This window comes from Felis catus, chromosome D4, assembly GCF_018350175.1.
Source record: "Felis catus isolate Fca126 chromosome D4, F.catus_Fca126_mat1.0, whole genome shotgun sequence".
NCBI lineage: Eukaryota > Metazoa > Chordata > Mammalia > Carnivora > Felidae > Felis > Felis catus.
In genome coordinates this window covers 30,959,825-30,987,646 of record NC_058380.1, presented here as the reverse complement: position 1 = coordinate 30,987,646, position 27,822 = coordinate 30,959,825, and the positions used below count along the sequence as shown (strand labels likewise).

The 27,822-nt window shown below is 38.8% G+C and overlaps 1 protein-coding gene across 1 annotated transcript in view; it reads left to right on the top strand.

Annotated features, from left to right (window-relative positions):
- The first annotated feature begins 14,947 nt into the window (after positions 1 to 14,947).
- Positions 14,948 to 27,822, top strand: part of ZNF510 (zinc finger protein 510) — a 35,975-nt gene continuing 23,100 nt past the window's right edge. Inside the window, exons 1-2 of the mRNA XM_045042474.1 lie at positions 14,948 to 16,565; positions 19,108 to 19,166. Coding sequence (XP_044898409.1) covers positions 16,496 to 16,565; positions 19,108 to 19,166 — 129 coding nt within the window. The 5' untranslated portion in view covers positions 14,948 to 16,495. The remainder of the gene's footprint in view (positions 16,566 to 19,107; positions 19,167 to 27,822) is intronic.

The following is a 27,822-nucleotide window of genomic DNA, read 5'->3' as shown; positions in this document are numbered from 1 at the left end:
TCATGATCTCACAGTTCATGAGTTCGAGCCCCCTGTCAGGCTCTGTGCTGACAGCTCAGAACCCAGAGCCTTCTTCAGATTCTGTGTCTCCCTGTCTCTGCCCCTCCCCCTCTCATGCTCTCTCTCAAAAAATGAATAAACATTAAAAAAAAAGATACACCCATACAATGGAATAATATGCAGTTGAGGAAAAAGATGAGGTAGTTTTACATATTTTTCCCAAAGAGCATGGCCATAAAACAATGTAAGTATAAAAGCAAGCTGTAATTGAATATTTTTTGCTCATATTTTGGGTTTTTTGAAAAATGTGTTTGTGTTTTCAGGACTGCACTGAAATCAGTCTAGAAAGCTAAACTCCATTTAACAGTGGGGAGGAGAAGGTGAGGAAGTTGTCATTTTCCATCAGTTACTGTTTTGGTTTTGTTTGAATAGTGCCTCTTTATAAATGAAAAATAAAGTGGTTTAGACTTTCACTTTTGCCTTGGAGATGCAGAAAGCTGAAAGTGTCACTCCCACGCTAAAAGCAAGGAGCTTGCAGGAAAAAAACAGAACTTGAGCATTTGTTTAACAAGGGCACCTGTTACAAAGACACCATTTAAACCTGAGAGATTCAGCTTTATTTTTTAATTGAAAGGCTGAAGACTGAGATGGGCTATGGTAAGAATGTGAAGCATTCACATGGAGTCCCCATACATGGGGGTTTACACTGTCTTTCAGATTTTTCTTTACAGACTTCACCAGGTGCTCACAGAGATTACCTGAGAGATCCTTACTCTACCCAGGCCATCTTCCCTATCTTCCCTGTGGAACAAAAGCCTAATTCTTCAAGAAATATTGTAACAAAAATGGTAGCCTTGGGGCTCTGGTGGAAACTGACTGCAGCTGACTAACTAAAAGATATAACACCACAACAGAAGAAAAAAATCTTGGGGTGCCTGGGTGGTTCAGTCAGTTAAGTGGCCAACTATTGATTTCTGCCTGGGTCATGATTTCAGAGTTCCTGAGCCCTGCATTGAGCTCCATGCTGATAGCACAGAGCCTACTTGGTATTCTCTTTCTCTCCCTCTCTCTCTGCCCCTCCCCTGCTCATGCTCTCCCTCTCAAAATAAAGGAGGAGGGAGAAATACAAGTGAGGCCTACCATACTGGAGAGGTAGAGTACTTGTGAAAGCCATACACCTGAGACCCAGGTGCATAGTGCGTGCATGAGACTGAAGCCTAACCTGAACATCACAGAACATACTACAACACTAACAAGCATCTCATACAAGTAACAGTGGCATATGGATGGAAGAGCTACAAGAGACATTCTCTCTGGGGAACAGTGCAAAGGGAAGACTGAAGGCAAACTGGGGGCCAATACTGAGAATTTTCTGGCAACTTAGCCCACACCCTAAACACAAGTTACCACTAGTGTCCTTATGGTGCACTGAGAATAAACTACAGCAGTGAGAAACTTCAAACCCACCCAGCTGCTGACTAGATGAACATAAAACCCCACATTAAAGGCCTAGGAGAAGGGTGTGCTCATCTCCCAGCATTAATGTTTGAAATGTCCATCTTTAAATTAAAAAGTATGAAACATGCAAAAATGCAAGAAAACACACAGTCGGAAAATACAAAGCAATGATCAGAAAAAAAATTCAGATGAAGTTGGTACTATTAGGAAATTTAAAGTGTGAATAATAATAAAGACAATATTGGAAAAGGTACACAACATGCAAATTGGAGAATTTCAGAAGAGAGAAAAAACTATTAAGAAAGAATGGGATGCAGTACTAGAAATAAAAAAAAATAGTAACAGATAACACATCAGTAGACTTAACAAAATTCAGGAAAGAATCAATGAATTTGAGAAAAAAAGAGTGAAAGAAAAAACAGAACAACGAAGACCTATGGGGCAATATCAAACAGTCTACTATATACTTATTTGGAATCCCAGAAGAAGAAAAAACGAGACAGAAGAAATGTGTACTGTAAGAAAGAGCCTGACAGCTTTGTTTATTGTAATGTAAGTTGCTTGACATTAAGCTTTTGATTGCTACAGCATCCCTTTCAGACATCCATCTCAAATAAACACGTTGCCAGATACACAACTGGATAAAGGGCCAGACCACCCAACCCATGAATTTCCCCTTTTTATTTTTTTAAATTTGTTTTTAAGTTTATTTATTTTTGAAAAAGAGAAAGAGCAGGGAAGGGCCAGAGAGAGGGAGACAGAGGATCAGAAGCAGGCTCCGTGACAACAGAGAGCCTGATGCAGGGCTCAAACTCACAAACCATGAGATCATGACCCCAGCTGAAGTTGGACTCAAACTGACTAGGCCACCCAGGTGCCCTTCCCCTTTTTAGAAAGCTCTGAGTAACCTAGATAACGGACCATTTGAGTGACCATGCTTTTGCCTTCCCACACCCTAATTCCCACTCTTGTTTTAAATTCACCAATAAAGAGTGAACTTGTGAAACCCTAGGCAACCCACCCTTAACCCCAATATAAAGCAGAACCGTAAGTCCCTGCTCTCTCTCTTGCTCACTCTCCCTTTCTCTCTCCCACCCTCACCCCTGCAACCTCACCATTTGGCCCCAGGCATGCCATATATCCTCCAGGAATTGTAATAAACCTTGCTTTTTTCAAAGTTACCTGATGGTTGTTTCTGTGGTGTGTCTTGCAACCAAAAGAACCACAGAGGTCCTATAGTCTATTAAATGTACAACAGCATTATGTGTAAAAAAAAAAAATTACACACCCTTATTTTAAAGATATTTTATTGCTAAAAACCAGCTTTCAGTGAGTCATAATCACTGATCACAGATCACCATAACAAACAAACAATAAAAAGGTTTGAAATATTGTGAGAATTATCAAAATGTGACACAGAGACACAAAGTGAGCAAATGTTATTGGGAAAACAGCATCAATTGACTTGCTTGATGTAGGGTTACCACAAACCTTTAATTTATGGGTAGGGGAGGTGCAGGGAATGCAGTATCTATATAGTGCAAAAAACTGAAGTGCAATAAAATGAATTACGCCCATATGTATTTCATTGGCTGAAATGCACCATAGGCCACTCCTGAGTCCACTGGGGCAGGAAAATATTAACTGTAACTGATAAATTGCTAGAGGCTAAGTATGAACAAATCTGAAGAGTTTTAAAAGCTTCAGAGGGGCACCTGGGTCGCTCAGTCGGTTGAGCGTCCGACTTCAGCTCAGGTCATGATCTCGCAGTCTGTGACTTTGAGCCCTGCGTCAGGCTCTGTGCTGACAGCTCAAGAGCCTGGAGCCTGCTTCCGATTCTGTGTCTCCCTCTCTCTCTGCCCTTCCCCCACTCATGCTCTCTCTCTCTCAGTCAAAAATAAATAAAACATTAAAAAAAAAAAGCTTCAGAGGGAGGGCACAGTCTTAGGGGAGCGTTTTTTTGCAAGTTTTCCTCCATTAGTTCTATCAGATTCTCACAGTGAAGATTGGAGAAAGTCCTCTCATGCTTCACTCAGGAGAAAGAGAAAAGTCGTGGCCATTTTGCAACAAGCCAGAGCATTCTGTTCATCCTAATATAGTCTGCCCTCAAAGGAAACTATTTTACCAAAGCCTAATCTGTAGAGGTTTTATCAGAAACTTAACTGACTTGTGGAGAGAGAAATACCCAACTCCAGCCTCCTCTAGCCATCCTGATGCACCTCAAGATGGAGAAGGGGATTAATAAGCACCTATGAAGTACACTTGTAGTACACACTCCAGGTGTACAGGTTCACTGAAAATTTAACTGAGACCTAATAATTATAGGACTTTAGAATACTTCCTCTCTCCCACTTTATCACAACATGACCAAAGGCCTATGTACCAGAGTTCTTTACATCCAGTACATCTTATCTGGCTTTTAACAAAAATTTACAAGGCATATTGAAAACAAAAACAAAAACAAAACACTGTTTGAAGGGAAAAAGCAAGCACAAGAAGCAGCTAGATATGGGAGGAGTATTGAAATTATCAGGCCAGCAATTTAACTATGACTAATATGCTAAAGACTCTAAAGGAAAAAAATATGCAACATGTAAGATCATCTGAGTAATGTAATCAAAAAGATAGAAATTGCAAGAAAAACCTCAAAATAAATGCTAGAAATAAAACGCACATATAAAAAATGTCTTTGATATACTCATTAGTGGACTAGACAAGGCTCAGGATATAATATCTGAGCTTGCAGATATATTAACAGAAACCTCCAGAACTAAAAACCAAAGAGAAAAAAAAATGGAACAGAATAACCAAGAAATGTGGGACTATTACAAAATGGATAACATACTAATAATGGGAATACCAGAAGGAGGAGGAAGAGAAAAAGAAGCAAAAGAAATATTTGAAGTAATCACGACTGGGGCGCCTGGGTGGCACAGTTAAGCGTCCGACTTCAGCCAGGTCACGATCTCAGGGTCCGTGAGTTCGAGCCCCGCGTCAGGCTCTGGGCTGCTGGCTCAGAGCCTGGAGCCTGTTTCCGATTCTGTGTCTCCCTCTCTGCCCCTCCCCCGTTCATGCTCTGTCTCTCTCTGTCCCAAAAATAAATAAACGTTGAAAAAAAAATTAAAAAAAAAAAAAGTAATCATGACTGAGAATTTCCTCAAATTAATGTCAGACACCAAACCACAGATTCGGGAATCTCAGAGAACACAAAGCAAGATAAATGCCAAAAAACAAAAGCAAAACAACAACAACAACAAACATATACACAGGCATATAATATAACTCAGAAAATAAATGCTAAAGAAAAAAATCTTTAAGAAGTTTTTCTGAAAATCTGAAAGAAGCCAGAGGAGAAAACACTTTACCTATAGAGGAGCAAAGACAGGAATTACATCTGATTTCTCAGAAACCATGGAAGTAAGAAAAGAGTAGAATGAAATATTTAAAATGTTGAGAGAAAAAACTCACAAACCTGGAATTCTGTATCCTGCAAAATTATCTTTCAAAAGTAAAGAAGAAATAAATACTTTTTTGAACAAACAAAAATTGATGAAATTTTTACCAGTAAGCCTGTCTAGCAAGAAATGCTAAACTTCTTAAGAGAGAAGAAAAATTATATAAGCCATAATTCATATCTACATAAAGAGCATTAGAAAAGGAATGTGATAGTAAAATAAAAACTTTTACTTTTCTTACTCTTAATTGATCTAATATAACAATTTGCTCAAAGTAATAGCAAAAATATATTAAATAAATTATATTTTATATATAAGTAAAATGAATGATAGTAATATTATAAGCACCAGGAATGAGGAATCTAAAACATTTTGTTATTACAAGGCACTTTATCCATGAAGTGATATATTAAAAGTGGACTTGGAATAGCTGTAAATGTACATTGCAAACTCTAGGGCAACCACTAACAAAAGTAAAAACAAACAAACAAAAAAAACCCTGTAACTGATATGTCAAAAATGAGAGAAAATAGAATCATGTAAAATGTTCAATTAAAAACACAAGAGGCAGGGGCGCCTGGGTGGCTCAGCCAGTTAAACATCCTACTTTTGATTCTGGCTCAGGTCATGATCTCATGATTCATGGGATCAAGCCCCGCATCAGGCTCTGCACTAACAGAATGGAGACTGCTTAGGATTCTCTCTCTCTCTCCTTCTGCCCCTCTCCCTTCTCATGCTTTCCCTCTCTAAATAAACAAACAAACAAACAAACACACAAAAGACAAAAATAGGAACAAAGAACAAAGGCAACAAATAGGAAACAATAACAAATATGGTAGATATTAATCCAATTGTATCAATAATTACTTTACATGTCAATGGCCTAAATATACCAATAAAAAGACAGAAATTGCCAGAGTGCATCATAAATAAGATTCAACTATAGGTTGTCTACAAGAAACCCAATTTAAATGTAAAGGTACATATAAATTAAAAGTAAAGGGTTGGAAGGGGCCCCTGGGTGGCTCAGTCGGTTGAGCATTGTACTTCAGCTCACGTCACGATCTATCTCACAGTTTGTGAGTTCCAGCCCCACATTAGGTTCTCTGCTGTCAGTGCAGACCCCACTTTGGATCCTCTGTCTCCTCTCTCTGCCCTTCCCCTGTTCTTTCTGTCTCTCAAAAATAAATAAACATTAAAAAAAAAAAAAGAAAAAAGGATGGAGAAAGATATACCATGTTAACACTAATCAAGAGAACACTGCCAGGTGGCCAGCTGGCTGAGTTGGTGGAGCATGCAACTCTTGATCTCAGGGATGTCAGTTCAAGCCCCCAGGTAAAGATTACTTTAAAAATAAAATATTAAAAAGAGAGAAAGAGAACACTGTAAGACCTGTATTAATTTAGACAGAGCAGACTTTAAAGCAAGGAAAATTATCAGGGATATAAAGGGACTTTATGTAATGATAAAGGGGTCAATTCTCTAAGAAGTCATAACATTCTTTAATGTGTATATACCTAGCAACAGGGAATTAAAATACATGAGGCAAAAACTGAAAGAACTAGGAGAAATAGATGAATCTACTATTACAGTTGGAGACTTCAATAGCCCTTTCTCAGAAATGGACAGAAAATCAGTAAAGACATAATTGAACTCAACAGCACCATGAATTAACTGATATAATTAACACCTACAGACTCATTTAACAACAGCAGAATACACATTCTTCTCTCAAGCTCACGTGAAACATTCAGTAAGATAGACCACATTCTACATCTAAAACACACATCAACAAATTTTAAAGAATAAAAATCACACAGTGTAATACCACAATGGAATTAAACTAGAAATCAGTATAGAAAGATAGCTGGGAAATTCCAAAATACTTGGAGATTAAGCAATACACTTCTAAATAACAGATGAGTCAAAGACGAACTCCTGGGACACCTGGGTGGCTCAGTTGGTTAAGTGTCTGACTCTTGATTTCAGCTCAGGTCATGACTTCATGATTTGTGAGATCAAGCCCCACATCAGGCTCTGAACTGACAGCACAGAACCTGCTTTGGATTCTCTCTCTTCCTCTCTCTCTCTGCCCCACTTGTGTTCTATAAATAAATAAACAAACAAACATTTAATGAAGAAGAAGACAGCATAAAAACACTCAGATCAATGGAACAGAATAGAGAACCCAGAAATGGACCCACAAATGTATGGCCAACTAATCTTTGACAAAGCAGGAAAGAATATCCACTGGAATAAAGACAGTCTCTTCAGCTAGTGGTGCTGGGAAAACTGGACAGCGACATGCAGAAAAATGAACCTGGAACACTTTCTTACACCATACACAAAAATAAACTCAAAATGGATGAAAGATCTAAATGTAAGACAGGAAGCCATCAAAATTCCCAAGGAGAAAGCAGGCAAAAACCTCTTTGACCATGGCCGCAGCAACTTCTTACTCAACATGTCTCCAGAGGCAAGGAAAACAAAAGCAAAAATTAACTATTGGGACCTCATCAAAATAAAAAGCTTCTGCACAGCAAAGGAAACAATCAGCAAAACTAAAAGGCAACCAATGGAATGGGAGAAGATATTTGCAAACAACGTATCAAAGGGTTAGTATCCAAAATCTATAAAGAACTCAACACCCAAACTCAACACCCAAAAAACAATCCTGTGAAGAAATGGGGGAAATACATGAATAGACACTTCTCCAAAGACATCCAGATGGCCAACCGACACATGAAAAAATTCTCAACATCACTCATCGTCAGGGAAATACAAATCAAAACCACAATGAGATACCACCTTACACCTGTCAGAATGGCTAACATTAACAACTCAGGCAACAACAGATGTTGGTGAGGATGTGGAGAAAGAGGATCTCTTTTGCATTGTTGGTGGCAATGCAAGCTGGTGCAGCCACTCTGGAAAACAGTATGAAGGTTCCTCAGAAAACTAAAAATAAAACTACCCTATGACCCAGCAATTGCACTACTAGGCGTTTATCCACAGGATACAGGTGTGTTGTTTCAAAGGGACACATTGCACCCCCATGTTTATAGCAGCACTATCAACAATAGCCAAAGTATGGAAAGAACACAAATGTCCATCCACAGATGAATGGATAAAGAAGAGGTGGTGTGTGTGTGTGTGTGTGTGTGTGTGTGTGTGTGTGTGTGTACATATACATACATATATATACATACACACACACACAATGGAGTATTACTCAGCAATCAAAAAGAATGAAATCTTGCCATTTGCAACTACATGGATGGAACTAGAGGGTATTATGCAAAGCGAATTGAGTCAGTTGGAGAAAGACGTATATCATATAACTTCACTCATATGAGGACTTTAAGACACAACAGAAGAACACAAGGGCAGGGAAGAAAAAATAATATAAAAACAGGGAGGGGGACAAAACATAAGAGACTCTTAAATATGGAGAACAAACAGAGGGTTATTGGAGGGGTTGTGGGAGGGAGGATGGGCTAAATGGGTAAGGGGCATTAAGGAATCTACTCCTGAAATCATTGTTGCACTATATGCTAACTAACTTGGATGTTAATTTAAAAAAAGAAGAAGATCTCTCAATAGAAATTTAAAAAATTTTTGAACTAAATGAAAATACAACTTAGCAAAATTAGGGGATGCAGTGAAAGTGTTTAGAGGGAATTTTGTAGCCTTTCATGAATATATTAGAAAAGAGGAAAGCTCTAAAATCAGTAATCTAAGATTCTACCTTAGAAAACTAGAAAAGGAAGAATAAATCTAAAGTAAGCAGAAGAAAAGAAGTAATTAGGACAGAAATCAATGAAATTGAAAACAGGAAGCCAACAGAGAAAAACAATGAAGACAAAAGCTGATTGATTTAAAAGATAAAATTGATTAACTTCTAGCCAGTCTAAAGAAAAAGAGAGAAGACACAAGTTACTAATATCAGAATTGAAAGGACATCACTACAGATACTGTGGACATTAAAAAGATATTAAAGGACTAGTATGAACAACTCACCCACAAATGTTATAACCTAGATGAAATGAACCAATTCTTCAAAACACAGAAGGTACCAAAATTCACACAAAAAAATAAACAACCAGGATAGGCCTAATATCTATTAAAGAAATTAACTTAATAATTACTAAACTTCAAAAACATAAAGCACCAAGCCCAGATGAGTTTACTGATGAATTCCTCCAAACACTTAAGAGATTATACCAATTCTTAACAATCTCTTCCAGAAGGCAGAAGCAGAGGGAATACATGCTATTCATTCTATGAGGACAGCATTACCCTAATACCAAAATCAGACAAGGACATTGCAAGAAAAGAAAACTGCTGACCAATATTTCTCATTAACATAAATGCCAAAATTATCAAAATATTAGCAAATTAAATCAAATGTATAAAAATAATTATATATACAACCAACTGGTTTATCCCAAATATGCAAGACTGGTTCCACATTTGAAAACCTATGTAACATAACATAATCCCTCATACCAACAAGCTAAAGAAAAAGATCACATGTTCATATCAGTAAATGCAGAAAGAACATTTAACAAAATCCAATACCTATTCATGATAACTCTCAGCAAACTAGGAATACAGAGGAGTTTCCATAACTTGATAAACAAGATCTACAAAAAACCTACAGCTAACATCGTACCTGATGGGAAGAAGCTTTCCCACTAAGATCAGGAGCAAAGCAAGGATGTCCCCTCTCACCACTCCTTTATGACATAATACTGGAAGTCCTAATAAATACAGTAATATAAGAAAAGGAAATAAAACTTACTGATTGGAAAGAAAGAAATAAAACTATCTTTGTTTGCAGATGACATGATTGTGTAGAAAATCTGAAAGAATGAATAACAAAACTCCTGGAACTAATAAGCAATTATAGCAGGGTTGCAGGATACAAGGATATGTACAAATGTCAATTATTTTCCTATACAACAGCAATAAGCAAGTGTCATTTGAAATTAAAAACATAATGCCATTTACATTAGCACGCCTCCAAAATGAAAAAATTAAATATAAGTCTAACAAAAATGTACAAGATCTATATGAAGGAAACCACAAAACTGATGAAGAAATGAAAGAATAACTAGACAAATGAAAAGGTATTCCATGTTTATGAATAGGAAGAATCAATATGGACAGCATGTCAGTTATTCCTAATTTGATGTATAGATTCAATGGATTAAATGTAATCCCAACTAAAATACCAGAAATATTTTATGGATACAAACTGATTCTAAAGGTAATGTAGAGAGGCAAAGGACCCAGACTAGCCAACATAATATTGAAAGAGAAAAACAAAGTCATAAGATTGACACTACCTAACCTCAAGACTTACTATAAAGCTACAGTAATCAAGATAATGTGGTAGAAAGAATGGTGAAAGAAAAGACTAATAGATAATGGAACAGAACAGAGAGCCCGGAAATAAACCTACTAGTCAACTGATTTTTTTTTCATTTTATTTTTTATTTTTTAAAATTTACATCCAAATTAGTTAGCATATAGTGAAACAATGATTTCAGTAATGCCCCTTACCCATTTAGCCCATCCCCCCTCCCACAACCCCTCCAGCACCCCTCAGTTTGTTCTCCATATTTATGAGTCTCTTCTGTTTTGTCCCCCTCCCTGTTTTTATATTATTTTTGTTTCCCTTCCCTTATGGTCATCTGTTTTGTATCTTAAAGTCCTCATATGAGTGAAGTCATATGATTTTTGTCTTTCTCTGACTAATTACACTTGGCATAATACCCTCCAGTTCCATCGACGTAGTTGCAAATGGCAAGATTTCATTCTTTTTGATTGCCGAGTAATACTTCATTGTATATCTATACCACCTCTTCTTTATCCATTCATCCATGGATGGACATTTGTGTTCTTTCCATACTTTGGCTAGTGTCAATTGTTGATAGTGCTGCTATAAACATGGAGGTGCAATGTGTCCCTTTGAAACAACACACCTGTATCCTGTGGATAAACGCCTAGTAGTGCAATTGCTGGGTCATAGGGTAGTTTTATTTTTAGTTTTCTGAGGAACCTTCATACTGTTTTCCAGAGTGGCAGCACCAGCTTGCATTGCCACCAACAATGCAAAAGAGATCCTCTTTCTCCACATCCTCACCAACATCTGTTGTTGCCTGAGTTGTTAATGTTAGCCATTCTGACAGGTGTAAGGTGGTATCTCATTGTGGTTTTGATTTGTATTTCCCTGACGATGAGTGATGTTGAGCATTTTTTCATGTGTCGTTTGGCCATCTGCATGTCTTCTTTGGAGAAGTGTCTATTCATGTCTTTCCCCCATTTCTTCACTGGATTATTTGTTTTTTGGGTGTTGAGTTTGATAACTGATCTTTGAAAAAGGAGCAAAGATAACACAATGGAGAAATGACAGATTTTTCAATAAATGGTATTGAAATAACTGTATATCCACATGCAAAAAAGAAGCATCAGGACTTTACATCCTTTACAAATATTAACTTGAAATGGACCAGAAACCTAAATGTAAAGTACAAAGATAACATAGGAGAAAATCTAAATGATCTTGGGTTTGGCAATGACTTTTTAGATAGAACACCAAAGACATGATTCATAAAAGAAATAACTGATAAACTAGACTTCATTAAAACTAAAATTTTCTGGGGGTGCCTGGTTCAGTTGGTTAGGCATCCGACTTTGGCTCAGGTCATGATCTCAAGACTCTTGAGTTCAAGCCCCGCATCGGGCTCTATGCTGACAGTTCAAAGCATGGAGCCTGCTTTGGATTCTGTGTCTCCCTCTTTCTCTGCCCCTCCCCTGGTCAGGCTCTATCTCTCTCTCTGTCTCTGTGTCTCTGTGTCTCTCTCTCTCAAAAATAAATATTAAAAAAACACAAATTTTCTGGGGTGCCTGGGTGGGTCAGTCTATTAGGCGTCCGACTTCAGCTCAGGTCATGATCTCATAGTTTGTGGGTTCAAACCCTGCATTGGGCTCTGTGCTGACAGCTCAGAGCCTGGAACATGCTTCAGATTCTGTCTCCCTCTCTCTCTGTTCCTCCCCCACTCATGCTCTAGCTCTCTGTCTCTCAAAAATAAACATTTAAAAATTTTTTCTGTTCTGCAAAAGTCACTGTCAGAAGGATAAGGAGACAAGCCACAGACTAAGAAAATATTTACAAGAGACATATCTGATAAAGGACTGTTACCTAAAATATACAAAGAACTCTCAAAAGTCAATGATAAGAAAACAAACAACCTGATGAAACAAACAATGGACAAAATATCTGAATAGACACCCACCAAAGAAATCTACAGACGGCAAGTAAGCATAAGAAAAATGTTCAACATCATATATTATTAGGGAACTGAAACAATAAACATCAATACACAACTATTAGAATGGCCAGATTCAAAACACTGACAACACCAAATGCTGGTGAGGATGTGTAAAAACAGGAACTCTCATTCATTGCTGATGAGAATGCAAAATGGTTCAACCATTTTGGAAGACAATTTGTTAATTTCTTACTGTACACACTATACCATGTGATCCAGCAATCACGCTCCTTAGTAGTCACCCAAATGAGTTGAAAACTTATGTCTGCACAGAAGCTTGCACATGGATGTTCATAACAGCCTTACTTATAATTTTCAATACTCAGAAATAACCAAGATGACCTTCAGTAGGTGAATGAATAAATAAACTGTGGTACATCTAGACAATAGGATATTATTCAGTGCTAAAAAGAAATGAGCCATTGAGCCATGGAAAGACATGGAGGAACCTTAAATGCACCTTAGTAAGTCAAAGAAGCCAATCTGAAAAGGCTTCATACAATATAATTTCAAATATAATGACATTCTGAGAAAGACAAAATAATGGAGACAGAAAAAAATGAGTGGTTATCAGGAGATGAAGAGGAGGGAAGGATGAACAGAAAGAGCACAGAGGAGTTCTAAGACAGTAAAACAATTCTTTATGATATTTTAATGGTTGCAACATTTGTCAAAGCCTATAGAATGTGTAATACCAAGAGTGAATTCTAATGTAAACTGTGTATTTGGGTGGATAATGATATATCAAAGTAGGCTCTTTAAATGTAACAAATATACCATCCTCTGGTGTGAGATGTTTATAGGGGGAAGGCTGTACTTGTGTGGAGGCAGGAAGTATATAGGAATTGTCTGTATTTTATGAATTTTGCCATAAACTAAAACTGTTCTAAAAAATAAAGCCTATTAGAGAAAAGGAAAAAAAAAAAAAAGGACACAGAGCCAGCCTGAAAGAGCTCCCAATAGCCAAAGATGGCACATATTTAGCAAAATAATAAATCTAGTAAAATAGTCCAAAGAGTGAAATAAATCTCCACGTGTCCATGCAGATAAAAACAAATGATTGAAAATAAATATATTGGAGAGAAGGGACAAATCTTTCTTACAGAATTCCAACTAATAACTGTAGATGTCAATGTAATTCGGCCAAATACCACCAGCAACACACATGCAGTTGAACAATTTAGATTTTAGTAGTCATTGCAGTAAGACAGAGCACATATTACATTGGATGATAGGAATGATAAAGTGCTTCAGTAACAGATGTTAGGAAGGAATTATAGGATTTGAGTGTTAGTTACTTCATTTTGCAGTGGTTCCAACGCAGCTGAGTTTATTCAGGATTGGGTGTTGTTAAAGCAAAGCAAAACAAAACAAAAACAAAAAGAACAAGCAACAGTCACTTGTATCAGGTGAGAGGGGGATGTTTGATATTTTGAGAGTAGCAGAGCAACCTTGTTTTTGTCTTTACTCATGCAAAACAATGACCTTGTTTGTGTTACATCATAAGGGTCAAAAAATGACTTTGTCTGCTTGGTGTTTGGTGTCATTGTTCTGCAGCCCATCTCAGCACACACAGGCCAGTTTTCCTTCGGTGTAGGGTAGGGTCTCAGGCATGGGATAAGAGTGAAGAGATAGGGTTTCCTAGGAAAGGAACGGAAAGGCCTTGTATTTTTAAAACATTTGTATTCTTTAAGAACTTGGAAAATTCAGAAATTGAAATTTTAAAACTTTAGAAATTGTCTTTAATTGCTTATATTTGAATCCCTATGAAAGTTATTTATTGTAATATGAATTCCATGGATATGGCCTTATTATGTTCCAGCACTTACCTTGTTCTAACAAAATTACTGAATGTTCTCTTTCCACTGCTTTAAATCCCAGCTCTGACACATACTACCTTCTCACTTTCTTTTCTACCTAGACTTAAACTTTTATTGCACCAGGATCAGTTTTTAAATACTTTAGCAATATCATACATGTTAATACAAACACATTGCTAGGCATTTTCAATTCTCTTCTGATCGTTACTAAAAGTTTTTATTGGAATAAAAGTTGGGATCATTTCTTTAGGTTTAACAAACAAAATAAATGTCAAAGAGAAAGAACACAGAGAAAACTTTTTTAGGATTCTGATGGGAACATTAATTATATTCTTTTCATCTAGAAAGCTGGTATTTATTAAAGTTTTTTAAGTGTCAACAGAATCGTTTTATACCTGGATTCACACCAGTTGCAATAACTTACTGGCAACATCAATCCTTCTTTTTTCTTGCTAATCAAAACTATTTGGTATGCGTGGTGGCTCAGTCAGTTAAGGGTCTGACTTTGGCTCAGGCCATGATCTCTCGGTCTGTGGGTTCAAGCCCCGCTTCAGCCTCTGTGCTGACAGCCCGGAGCCTGCTTTGGCTTCTGTGTCTCCCTCTCTCTCTGTCCCTGCCCCACTTGTGCTCTCTTAAAAATAAATAAACGTTTAAAAATTTTTTTTTAATTTTTTTTAACGTTTATTTATTTTTGAGACAGAGAGAGGCAGAACATGAACAGGGGAGGGTCAGAGAGAGAGGGAGACACAGAATCCGAAACAGGCTCCAGGCTCCGAGCTGTCAGCACAGAGCCCGACACGGGGCTCGAACTCATGGACCGTGAGATCATGACCTGAGCCGGTCGGAAGCTTAACCGACCGAGCCACCCAGGCTCCCCTAAAAATTTTTTTTTAAAAACTATCTTTTGGGGCACCTGGGTGGCTCAGTTGCCCCAAGCATCAGACTTCGTCTCCGGGGTTCGAGCTCCACATTAGGTTCTTCACTGACAGTGCTGAGCCTGCTTGGGATTCTCTCTCCCTCTCTCTCTGTCCCCCGCCTCCCCCCAAAACACACACACACTCTCTCTCTCAAAATAAACTTAAAAAAAAACCTATCTTTTTATCATTGCCATATATAATAATGTTACAAAATAACCAAGAAAAGTATGTGTTTATATGTAAGCATATGTATGTTTTGTATATACGTATAACACACACACACACACGAAGGCAGTCATAAAATGTGTTCATAGGTTCCTAATTTGGTTCCTAATTTCAGAAGTGTGCAAATGCAAGTTTATCCCTAGGAGATGCATAATTTGCATGATAATTGTTTTCTGAGTTGTGTGTACTTTCAGATATTACTTATGAAAGATTGAACAGCTTACTTTTTCTTTTTTTCTCAGAAATAAACTCTGAGGATCACAGATATTATTCTTTTATGTTACATTTTACAGTCTTAGTCACAAAAACTGTTTACACATGGTAAAGTTAATTGCATATTGGTACCCACAAAACGGGGGCCAAGGTCACAAATCTCAACCTAAGTCAGCCTGATCTAATGGTACTCCTCTCATTGTCAAAGAAACCTAATATATGCCAGTCACAATCTTGCAACTCAGCTTTAGCTAGCTTACTTGGCCTTATTAGGAAATCCCTATTAATCAAATTCACTCTTGACCAACATCCCTCCGAAGAGTGCTTTATGGTTTGTTTTCCCTTGAATAAAAGACATCAAATTGTTACTGTTTTAGTTTTGTTATTTGACACATTTGTTATTTGCTTCCTTTTGGCAGCTCTGAGTTAAAAGGCACACTTTTGGAAAAATAGTTTAAAATTTCCCCTTTATGAACTTTATATTACAAAACTTCCTAGCACATAGAAAAGGAGAAAACAGTAAAATGATCATACCCACATATTAGACGTAGAAATCCTTAACATGTTACTATATTTGCCTTTTCTGGTTGTTATTTAATTACAAATATGTAATATAATGCTAAGTATTCTAATATGCATCTCTAAAAAAACTAAATTTTCCTACATAATCCCAATAGTTATTATCACAATTAACAAAACTAACGTAACTTCCCTTAATATTTTTAAGATCCGATCCATACACAAATTTCCCCAGTTGTTCCCAAACGTCTTTTTGTTTTCTCCAACCAGGATCTGATCCAGGACCACACTGTATTTGATGGTATGTTAAAGTTTAACCCATAACCTCTGGGACTTTGGTAGAATTTGGGCGCCAGAGAGCAATACAGACTGTTGATAACATCTCATTAATAACGCCCCCTTTACCATCTGCCTCCCTGCCACGTGGACTGCCCCAACGTACATGAAACCTGCGAGCGGTCGCGGTATTTTCATGGAAATGTAGTTCTGGATGTTCCGGCTGACCGCGCGGCATTCTAGGAACGGATATCCTGGGCTTTTCCCTGCGCATGTGCAGTCACCCCCATTTACCGGCTTCCGTCCTCCCAGGCTGTGCGGATGCGCCGGGTTTGCCCTTAGGTGAGAGAGGCCTACTCCGCACGCCGGGAGGGAGAGGGGCGGGCTCGTGCCCAGAGGAAGGGACCACGACGTATCGGGAACTCCCGGTTCACCCCAAGTGCCGACCCCGGCAGGAACGTAGACCTGGCAAAGACGGGTGGGTGTGGGCTCCAGGGGCCCAGATGGGGCGAGTGTTGTCGGAAGATGTTCCCTGCAGACTGGGGTGCGGGAGCTGACTGCAGCGGGAGCGGGGAAGATCCAGGCCGGCGGGTAATGCGCGTTTCCGTATTGGATACTGACCATGAGCCCGGCACAAAGCGCGCCCTGGCGTTGGACTTGGAAGCCAGAAAGACCGGATAAATTCCGCCTTTGTCACTTGGGCATAAGTGAGGTTCTTATCTGAAAATAAGGATAGTAGTTAAAAACTGCTTTGTGGCGTTGTTCAGAAAGAGGTAAGTCATAACCTATGATGCATTTAGCCAAGTGTTAGTAACACTAGTAAGTAGTAGGCAATACGCCAAAATATAGTGTTGGCTCCCATCATATTTGAAAGACACTTTGTTCTTTTTTATTTAGTATTTAACTTAGTTTTTGCAGCCACCCCATTTATAGGAATAACCATATCCTTAAAAAGAAAGAAAGAAAGAAAGAAAGAGAAAATGGGGGTTCAGAAGAGTGAAATTACAGACCACAGGTCAAAAAGGCGATGAAGCCAGGATGCAAATACAGATAGGCTTTACTCCTAAATTCAGCTATTCCTAATACCCTGCCTCCCTAAAACCCAACATTGTAGGCTTCACGGCAGTAGCAGAGTGACTATGATTGTAAAGTTAGCATAATGTCACTCTCTGACATAAATGTCACTTTCTGACACGTGCATCTATTCTGGGGCTTCTGGCATGTCTCCAGAGCCTCTGGATAAGACTGAGGCTCCTGGTACCTCCTGTGCTGTCCAGGCTGTCTCTGTCTTCAGAAGGCACAGTCTGATATCTAGTGCAGTGCTGTCCAGTAGATAAGGTGAGCCACATTGGTAATTTTAAATGTTCTAGTAGCCATATTAAAAACTAAAACGTGAAATTAATTTTAAGAACATACTGTGTTTATCTCAATATACAAAATATTCTTCAACATGTGGCACTAGCCACATTTCAAGTGCTCAGTAGTGGGATGTGGCTAGTGGCTATAATAATAGAACAGTTATAATGATCTTGAAGAAAATCAGGCCCTACACTAGTGGTGCCCAACCAGGGCGATTTTGCTCTCCAGAGGACTTTTGGAAATGGCTGGAGATGATATGGTTTGTCACAACAGAGGAGGATTGCTACTGACATCTGGTGGGTAGACACCAGAAATACTGCTAGGCATCCTACAACGTACAGGACCCCCCACCCACCGTCACAAAGAATTCTGCAGTCCAAAATGTCAGTAGTGCTGAAGCTAAGAAATTTTGCTCTCAATGAAAGTTTCAACTAAAAGGAATTTGTTTCCTAGGCCTAAATCTCAACGTCTTTGGAACGTTCTTTGGAACGTCTTTGGAACGTTCAGCTCTTGTGTGGCAAGCAGGAGAGGAGCCCTGGGGACAAGAGTCCCACCTGGAAGAAAAGTTTATCTGACAGGAACCATATTCACCAAAGCTTCAGAACAAATGCAGAAGAACCCAGAAAGGAGTGGGTCCTAATTTGTTCCACCAGAAGCATTTTGTTATTACCTTTTCCAGAAAGAGCCAGACTTGGTGATGTCACCACATCCAGAAGCCATCACAGACTGTATGACAGTGGAAACTGGTCCAGCTTGCAGAAGGTGGTGAGCTGGGGTTGGAAGAGATTGGTGATTGTCAGGCCGTACAAGAAAAGCCAAGCCAGAGCCAAGGAAATTCATTCTCCGTCCCTAAACAGCCCCCTATTTTCTTCATTCTTCACTTACTTTGCAGATTCTGAGCCACTCTCATTGTGTCCACCAGAAGGGGCATCTAGGGATATGCTGAGGCTTCCTTTATCCTGAACATAAAGAATTACAAAATGACAGTATAGGAGTAGATTTCTACCTCTGACTCTTTTGAAACTTTTAAAAAACTGGAGCCTCAGATGTATGTCCCCTGGTCACCCAGGACAGAGCTAGGAGGAAAGCATAGTGCTGTTCATTCTGTCACACGTAAGTCACTAGAAGTGTCTTATCAAAAGTCTTACCAAAAGTCCTTTGTTCAGAAGAACAAAAGTATTTTAAAATATTTGGTCACTAAGCATCTTTTTTTCCCAGAGTTTTCTGTTGATTCTCTAGCTCAAAGTATAAATAATATTAATAGAATATTAATAATCAATGGGGAAATAATTCACAGTCACCTAGTGAAAAATAGCAAGGTTACATCCATGTGATCATATCAGAGATGTACTACATATTCAGGGAATGAAGCACTCTGTGGTGCTTCCTGCCCCTTCTCAAGGATCAACAGGACATTTTTCCATAGGGAGGCTTTTCCCCAGCTGGTGTGATAAGACTTTTAGGCAACTGAATGCAGAATCTCACCAGACCTCTCATGATTCCTTTCCTCTTTCCTTATTCCCAGCTTATCCTTCACAGTTGTCCGTACTCTCCCAACAACAGCAGAAAATGGACACAACTCAGGTGAGTTGTATGTATGCACCTTTTTTTATAATGGATTTCATGGGTGGTTAATTAACATAGAAAAGTAGAAATAGAAATAGATCAAAACCCTCACAGTTTGTGAGTTCAAGTCCCATGTTTAGGCTCTGTGCTGACAGCTCAGAGCCTGGAACCTGCTTCAGATTCTGTGTCTCCCCCTCTCTGTCTGCCCCTACCCCACTTGCATTTTGTCTCTCTTTCTCTCAAAAATAAATAGACACACAAAAATTTTTTTAATAATAATAATAAAAGAAATGGATCAAAACCATTCAAGGAAGATACAACAAAGCAGATGAGTAGTACAGCAGAGTTGGCATGTGGATAGATGCAGTCCTCTGACATTACAGATTTTTCAAAGTACAGGGGCAGATTTCTTCCTGACCTAATAGCCATGGCAGAGAGTCAGACAGACAATATTTGTTTCAGATATGCATTGATGAGAATCTTAAACCAAACATTCCTCGTGGAGTCTAAAGTTACTGAAGTCAGGAAAAATGTCTTTGTTGATCTTCAGGTAGGTGATAGTGCAGATCTTTCCAGAACAACCCTGAAATAATTATAGAATGTTGTTTCCACTTTTTCCTCAGTGGAAGTAAAGGGCACATTACCAAAGCAGGGCTTTCATTAATACAGTTGTCTGTGTCAATAAAACAGAAGAAGTAGACCTTTCTCTGATCATCCTGCTGGACCCAGAGATAACACTTAGACTAACTGGAGCCCAGCATGAATAGCTGGTACATTCATGTCCTAAAAATAGCTCTGTGTACATATTTCTCTCAAGTGCCCGTATTGAACAAGCTGTTTAGCAGACAGCTTAAAGTTCTATTCTCTAGCAAATGCTACTGCACTTTCCATTCATATTTCAGGCCGCTGCATGTGCCTGTGACCTACACTCACCAGTGACCTAATTACAGTTCAGTCCAGTGGGTCTCGCACAGATCTGTCTGCAGTGTCTGACTCCGCCCCTACTTTGTCCTTTTGGAAGGTCTCCCATGTTAGTGTCTGTGTCGGTTTATGCTTGTTTCTTTTGTGGAGTCACCTTCCTTCTCTTGCCCTTTCACATGTCCCTTCACAAGTTTCCATTCCTTCTCCCTATTTTTCCAGCTAGTCTTCTTGACTCCTTTCATCCCCACTCTGGTTTGAACAGTGATGTATTTGTTAGTTCTTGCAAATGTGTCTCTGCAGCCCACTGTGACCAGTAGCACTTTTTGTGATGATGGAAATGATCTTTATCTGCATTGTCTCAAACGGTGGCCACTAGCCACATGTACCTGTTGAACACTCAAAATGCAGCTCATGTGACTGAGTAACCATATTTTTAATTTAGGTTTCAAATAGTCACACGTGGCTAGTGACTACCATATTGGACATAGTTGACTCAACATCTCTCTGTAGGTATCCAAAAGGCATCTCCAGCTCAATTGATTCAAAGATTTACAGCCCTCCCCAAACTATCCCCTCATCTTTCCCTCCCTAGTCAGCCAGGCACCCAAGCCACAAAAGTGTAGTGCATCCCAGGCTCCTTTTGTTCTCAGTCTCGCAACTTCTGCCACATCTGGTGTGTACTCACGTCTTGCTACTTTCCTATTTGTCAAAGATGACAGCTATTTTATACGGTTAAACCTAAATGCATATTTTAAATGCATTCTTGGGGTGTGTGGGTGTCTCAGTTAAGCATCCAACTCTTGTTGTCGGCTCAGGTCACGATCTCGTGATTCATGAGTTTGAGCCCCACATCAGGCTCTGTGCTGAACCTGCTTGGGATTCTCTCCCTCTCTCTCCCTCTCTCCCCCTCTCTGTGTTCCTCCCCCACTTGTGCTCTCTCTCTCTCTCTCTCTCTCAAAATAAATAAACCTAAAAACAAATAAATGCATTCTGCTACTTTATTCCTTTTTTGCTATCTCACAGTATCACAACTGAACTGTTGGAATAGCTTCTTTACTAACCTGCCCATTTGTTTTGTCACCTACTCAAGCACACCTTCCACATGGGTAGTTCATCTAAATGCTAATGAAGTAACGTCTTGTCCTTGTGTAAATCACCTCTTGGCTCTTTACCCCATATGATAAAATTCCTAATTTCTCAAGACAATGTTCAGGCTTTGGAAGCATTACCCCTTCCTTTTATTTATTTATTTTTCCACTTTTTTTGGTGCTCTGACTTTTTTGATAACTATTGAGCAACCAAGATGTTCCAAGAAAGTAGCATGTGCCATAGTTACAGCTTAAACAATACAGATACTTTTCTTCACTAATAGTGTTCACAATCTAGTGGGGAATATGACATTTAAAAAAATTTGCTATTAAAAATACTACTAAAAGGTAAAAGAAAAAAAATTACTAAACCAAACCTCATTGAGTTTTTTAAACATATTCTCCTATCCCTAACCGCTTCATATTATCTTTTCATTGTCTTCTCTGGATTGACCTTTAGAACCACATGCTCATCCTGTGCATCTGGTGCTGTGGATTGAATTGTGTTCCCCCACCCCAAATTTATATGTTGAATCCCTACCCCCCAGTGTGACTGTATTTAGAGATAGAGCATTTTTTTAAAATGTCTATTTATTTATTTTGAGAGAGAGTGCACATGTAAGTGAGAAAGGAGTAGAGAGAGAATCCCAAGCAGGCCCGTGCTGTCAGTACAGAGCCCTGACGTGGAGCTCAAACCCACAAACTGAGATCATGACCTGAGCCAAAGTCAAGAGTCTGATGCTCAACCAACTAGCCATCCAGGCACCCCTAGAGAGAGAGCTTTTAGGAGGTAATGGAGATAAAGTGAAGCATAAGGGTGGGAATCCTAATCCAGTAGGATTGATGGTCTTACAAGAAAAGAAAGAGAGAGACAGATTTCTCTCTCTACACATAGGCACCAGGCAAAGGCCATGTGAGGACACAGCAAGAAGTGGCCATCTGTAACCCAGGAAGACAATGTCACCAGAACCCAACCATGGTGATACTCTGATCTTGGACTTCTAGCCTCTAGAACTGTGAGGAAATAAATGTCTACTATTTAGTCTACCCAGTCTGTGGTATTTTGTTATGGCAGCCCAAGCATCTAAGACACTTGGCTCTTTATTTTTCTTTTTTCATTTTATTTTTAATTGTAGCAAAATGCAGAAAATATATATCATTGTAGCCATTTTTTAACTGTACAGTTCAGTAATATTAAGTACATTCATATTTCTATGCATCCAGTCTCCAGAACTCTTCATCTTGCAGAACTAAAGCTGTATATCCATTATTTTTTGTAAATGTTTATCTATTTATTTTGAGAGAGGTCATGAGCAGGGGAGGGGCAGAGAGAGAAGGAGAGAGAATCTTAAGCAGGCTCTGTGATGTTATTGAGAAGCCCGTCTCACTAACCATGTGGTCATGACCTGAGCCAAAATCAAGAGTCAGGCACTTGACCGACTGAGCCACCCAGGTGCCCCAAGCTATATATCCATTAAACAACAGCTCATCATTCTTCTCAGCATTTGGCCTCTGGCAGCCACCACTCTACTTTCTGTCCATTAATGTCCCTACTCATATAAGTAGAATCATATAGTAATTGTTTTTTTTTGTGACTCATTTATTTCACTTAGCATGAAGTTCTCAAGTTTCATGCATGTATGAGAATTTCATTCTTTTTTTTAAGGCTGAATAATAGTACATTGTGTGTATATACCACATTTTATTTATCCCTTCATCAGGTGTTAGACACTTAGGTTACTTCCACCTTTTGGTTATTGTGAATAATGCTGCTATGAGCATAGGTGTACAGATACCTCTTCCAAGAATGCCAGTCTTGTGGGTATTTATTTCCCGAAGTGGCATTGCTGGTTCATGTGGTAATTCTACATTTAATTTTTTGAGGAACCACCGTACTGTTCCACAGTGGCCGTGCCATTTTATATTCCCACCAGCAGTGCACAGGGATTCCAGTTACTCTACATCCTTGCCAACACTTGCTATTTTCTGATAGTGGCTATTCTAATGGAGATGAGGTCTGGCTCTTTACTTTTGACCTGCTATGAGTCAGCTTTGGTTGCCTCATCCAGGAAGTAATACTCTTCTCTTTTCCCTTGTCTCCCTCTGTGCTAATTTCCCCTTTTCTGAATCTGCACAGCCCCATTATAACTTCATGCATTGGTGCAAGTCACCTGATAATGTATTTGTCTCTCCAGTTAGACTATTAGCTTCAAGGTGTGGAACTACCATGGGTTCATTTTCATATGCTCCATTCTAAGCCCTCTTCTTTAGTTGAGAATGCTCATTAAATTGTTTTTAATAAAAGATTATCTCCTCTCTATATAGAACTAGGCCACTGAAAAAATTTGGATTTCTTTTGTTTTAATGTTTATTTATTTTGAGAGAGAGCCGCGTATGTGCACGCACACATGCATACATGAGCCAGAGAGGGGCAGAGAGAGAGGAGAGAGTGAATCCCAAGCAGGCTCCGCACTGACAGCACAGAGTCCGACTCCAGGCTAGATCCTATGAACCATAATATCATGACCTGCACAGAAGTCAAGAGTTGGAGGCTTAACCATCTGAGCCACCCAGGCACCCTAAGAATTTAGATTCCTATTTTCAGACCACCTTACTTCTTATAAGGCAGAGCCCGTGCCATTACTATCTTTTGTCCTAGAAACCTGTGCATATTTGTATGCATTACAAAAAAGACCTGTTCTTCTTAATAAAGGATGCTCCAAGAGGATGTTTTCCTGACATCACCACCCCCATCTCATGCTTTTCTCTAAAATGCTGTCATTTAATTAATAAATAAGATGTTGTCATTTAGCCTCCTCATCTTTAAGACTGGATCATCTCCAGACTGTCTGTGTGCTTCTGAGAAGAACTAAACTTCTTGTGGGCAAGTACAGTCCCCTTAGAGGGGATAATACATAGGAGGTGCTAGGAATAATGTGGAGCTTTCTTCCTTATACATGGGAAACAAGTTAAGATTAAATGAATTAGCTAATCGACTGTTTGAATTGAATCAGCATCAGGATTTGCAATTTGTCAGAGAAAGACTAAGTCAATCAAAAGTGGATAATTGAAAAGGATCACGTCAGTCCTGAAAAACAAGTGGGATTTTAATTGTTGCAGAATAGAGGGAGGTTACTGCATTTTGAGGGTCCAGTAAGAATCTCTGCCTATTCCACTTTAGAATTCCTCTTAAGGAATATTAAGAGCGAATGAGATAAATGTTGGGACCAGACTAGGTATATTAGTTTGCTAAAGCTGCCATAATACAGTACCACAGACTGGGTGGCTTAAACAACAACTTTATTTTCTTACAGTCTAGAGGCTGGAAATCCAAAATCAGGGAATGGACAGGGTTGGTTCCTTCTGAAGACTGTTGAGGGAAGAATCTGTTCCAGGCCTCTTTTCTTTGCTTATAGATGCTTTTTCCCTATGTCTCCACATCATCTTCCCTCTTCATATCTGTGTCCAGATTTTCTCTTAAAAGGACACTAGTCAAGGGGCGCCTGGGTGGCTCAGTCGGTTAAGCGGCCGACTTCGGCTCGGGTCATGATCTCTCAGTCCGTGAGTTCAAGCCCCGCGTCGGGCTCTGCGCTGACAGCTCAGAGCCTGGAGCCTGTTTCAGATTCTGTGTCTCCCTCTCTCTGACCCTCCCCTGTTCATGTTCTGTCTCTCCCTGTCTCAAAAATAAATAAAATGTTTAAAAAAATTAAAAAAAAAAAAAGGACACTAGTCAAATTGGGGTAGGGCCCACCCTGATGACCTCAGTGTATGCATTTTGTGTCAGACAAGAGGCACATAACACTAGAAGTTGTTAGATGTTTTCCTTAAGAGTTTGGCTTCATCCTGAGTTCTAACATGCAATAAATTCATGCAATAAAAGCAGTTTTGTGTTTAATCTGGAAGTACTCGCAGACTGTAAAAAACGTGAAAGGGGTGAAGTAAGAGTCAAGACTCCAGAGGTTTTCTTGACGTAAGGGCAGAAAGATGATGATCCCTGTTCCAGAAGTGTATGAGAGCTGAGATTGTGCATATTTAGTATATTTTTTAAGTGGTTTGTGTGTGTTTGTGTGTGTATAGTTGTTAATCAGCCTTCCTCCCTTTTACTCGTTTTGAAAGCTTTTTAGGGGCGCCTTGGTGGCTCAGTCGGTCAAGCGTCCGACTTCGGCTCAGGTCATGATCTCGTGGTCTGTGAGTTCAAGCCCCGCGTCGGGCTCTGTGCTGACAGCTCAGAGCCTGGAGCCTGTTTCGGATTCTGTGTCTCCCTCTCTCTCTGTCCCTCCCCTGCTCATGCTCTGTCTCTCTCTGTCTCAAAAATAAATAAAACATTTAAAAAAAATTTTTTTAAAAAGAAAGCTTTTTAATTATTAAAGAATTAATCCTTCTGACATGTAGGACATATATATTTCCCTGTTTCATTGTCTTTGGACTTAGTGTCTGCTAGACCAGGCTCTTTCATTTCTACTAGTGACATTTGGGGAAGTTTTTAATTTATACAAAGATACAAAGGGATAATAATGTAATAGACCTGTTCCTACCTTCTCAAATTATTAACTATGAATTTTTGTCAGTTTTTCTCTTGTATGCATTCTTTATTTTTTCCTTTTATTTATTTCTGTAAATGAGATCATTTATACTGGTGAAGTACACTCTTAAGTATGAACTGGGTGGATTTTTACATATGTATACATATGTGCAAATGTAACTTACCACTCAGATTAAGATGGAGAACATTTTTGTCACCCTAAAGTTTCCTTCCTTTCAGTTTCCGGTTAATAACCACTGCCCTGCTCTGCAGAGGCAAGTGCTATTCTAACATCATATGTCCAAAAAAAGGATAACTTCATTTTTTAACATTGTATAAACAGAATCATATAATCTGTACTCTTTTTTAGGAGATGGGGGGGATCTGGCTTTTTTCTGTGTACATAACATGGTTTAGATTATCCGTCTTGCTGCTGTATGTTTCATTACTTTTTTTTTTTTTTTGAGTGAGAGACAGAAAGAGAATCCCAATTAGACTTTGCACTGTCTGTGCAGAGCCTAATGTGGGGCTCAAACTCATAAACTGTGAGACCATGACCTGAGCCGAAACCAAGAGTCAGACTCTTAACCAACTGAGCCACCCAGGCACCCCCATTACTTCCTTTTTATTGCTGAGCAGAAAGTATTTCATTATATGATCATATGATAACTTTATTGGCTCATTCTCTTGGTGGTGAGTTTTTTATTTTCCCATTTGGGCACTATTATGAATAAAGCTGCTATGAACAATCCTTTGTGTCTGTTAGTATATCTTCATTTCTCTTGGTTATACCTAGAAATAGAATGGCTGATGCATGGAATAAACATATGTTCAGCTTAAATATATATTACAGTTAGCTTTCTAAAGTGCTTGAACCAATTTATACTACCAACGTTCTGACTGTACCAAATTCTCACCAACACTTGCTACTGTCTTTTTTTATTTTCGTTATCCTGGTGGCTGTATAGTGGTCTCTTGTTGAAATTTATACTTTGCTTTTCTGTAACAAATGCTAATTTCAAACACCATTATTTGTGTTGGGCCATGTAAATATTCTTTTATGTAAAGTACCTGTTCAGTACTTTGTTTTAATTGGACTCTTTGCTTTATCTTCTTGATTAGTCGAAATTATTTCTATGTTATCAATACAAGTCATTTGCCAGATGTATATGTTGCAACTGTTTTTGGATTCTGTGATTTGACTTTTTAAAATTAATTTTTTAATTTACATCCAAGTTAGTTATAGTATAGTGCAACAATGATTTCAGGAGTAGGTTCCAGTAATTCATTTCCTATGTATAACACCCATTGTTCATCCCAACAAGAGTCTTCCTTAATGCCCCTTATCCATTTAGCCCATCCCCTCCCACAATCCTCCAGCAACCCTCTGTTTGTTCCCTATATTTAAGAGTCCCTTATGTTTTGTCCCCCTCCCTGTTTTTATATTATTTTTGCTCCCCTTCCCTTATGTACATCTGTTTTATATCAAATTCCTCGTGAGTGAAGTCATATATGATATTTGTCTTTCTCTAATTTCGCTTAGCATAATACCCTCTAGTTCCATCCACGTAGTTGCAAATGGCAAGATTTCATTCCTTTTGATTGCCGAGGAATACTCCATTGTATGTATATACTACCTCTTCTTTATCCATTCATCCATTGATGGACATTTGGGCTCTTTCCATACTTTGGCTATTGTTGATAGGGCTGCTAGGAACATTGGAGTGCATGTGCCCCTTCAAAACAGCATCCCTGTATCCCTTGGATAAATACCTAGAAGTGCAATTGCTGGGTCATAGGGTAGTTCTATTTTTAATTTTTTGAGGAACCTCCGTACTGTATTCCAGAGTGGCTGCACCAGTTTGCATTCCCACCAGCAGTGCAAAGAGATCCTCTTTCTCCGCATCCTTGCCGACATCTGTTGTTGCCTGAGTTGTTAATGTTAACCATTCTGACAGGTGTGACGGTGGTATCTCACTGTGGTTTTGTATTTCCCTGATGATGAATGAGCATTTTTTCATGTGTCAGTTGGCCATCAGGATGTCTTCTTTGGAGAAGTGTCTATTCATATCTTTTGCCCATTTCTTCACTGGGTTATTTGTTTTTTGGGTGTTGAGTTTGATAAGTTCTTTTTTTTTTTTTT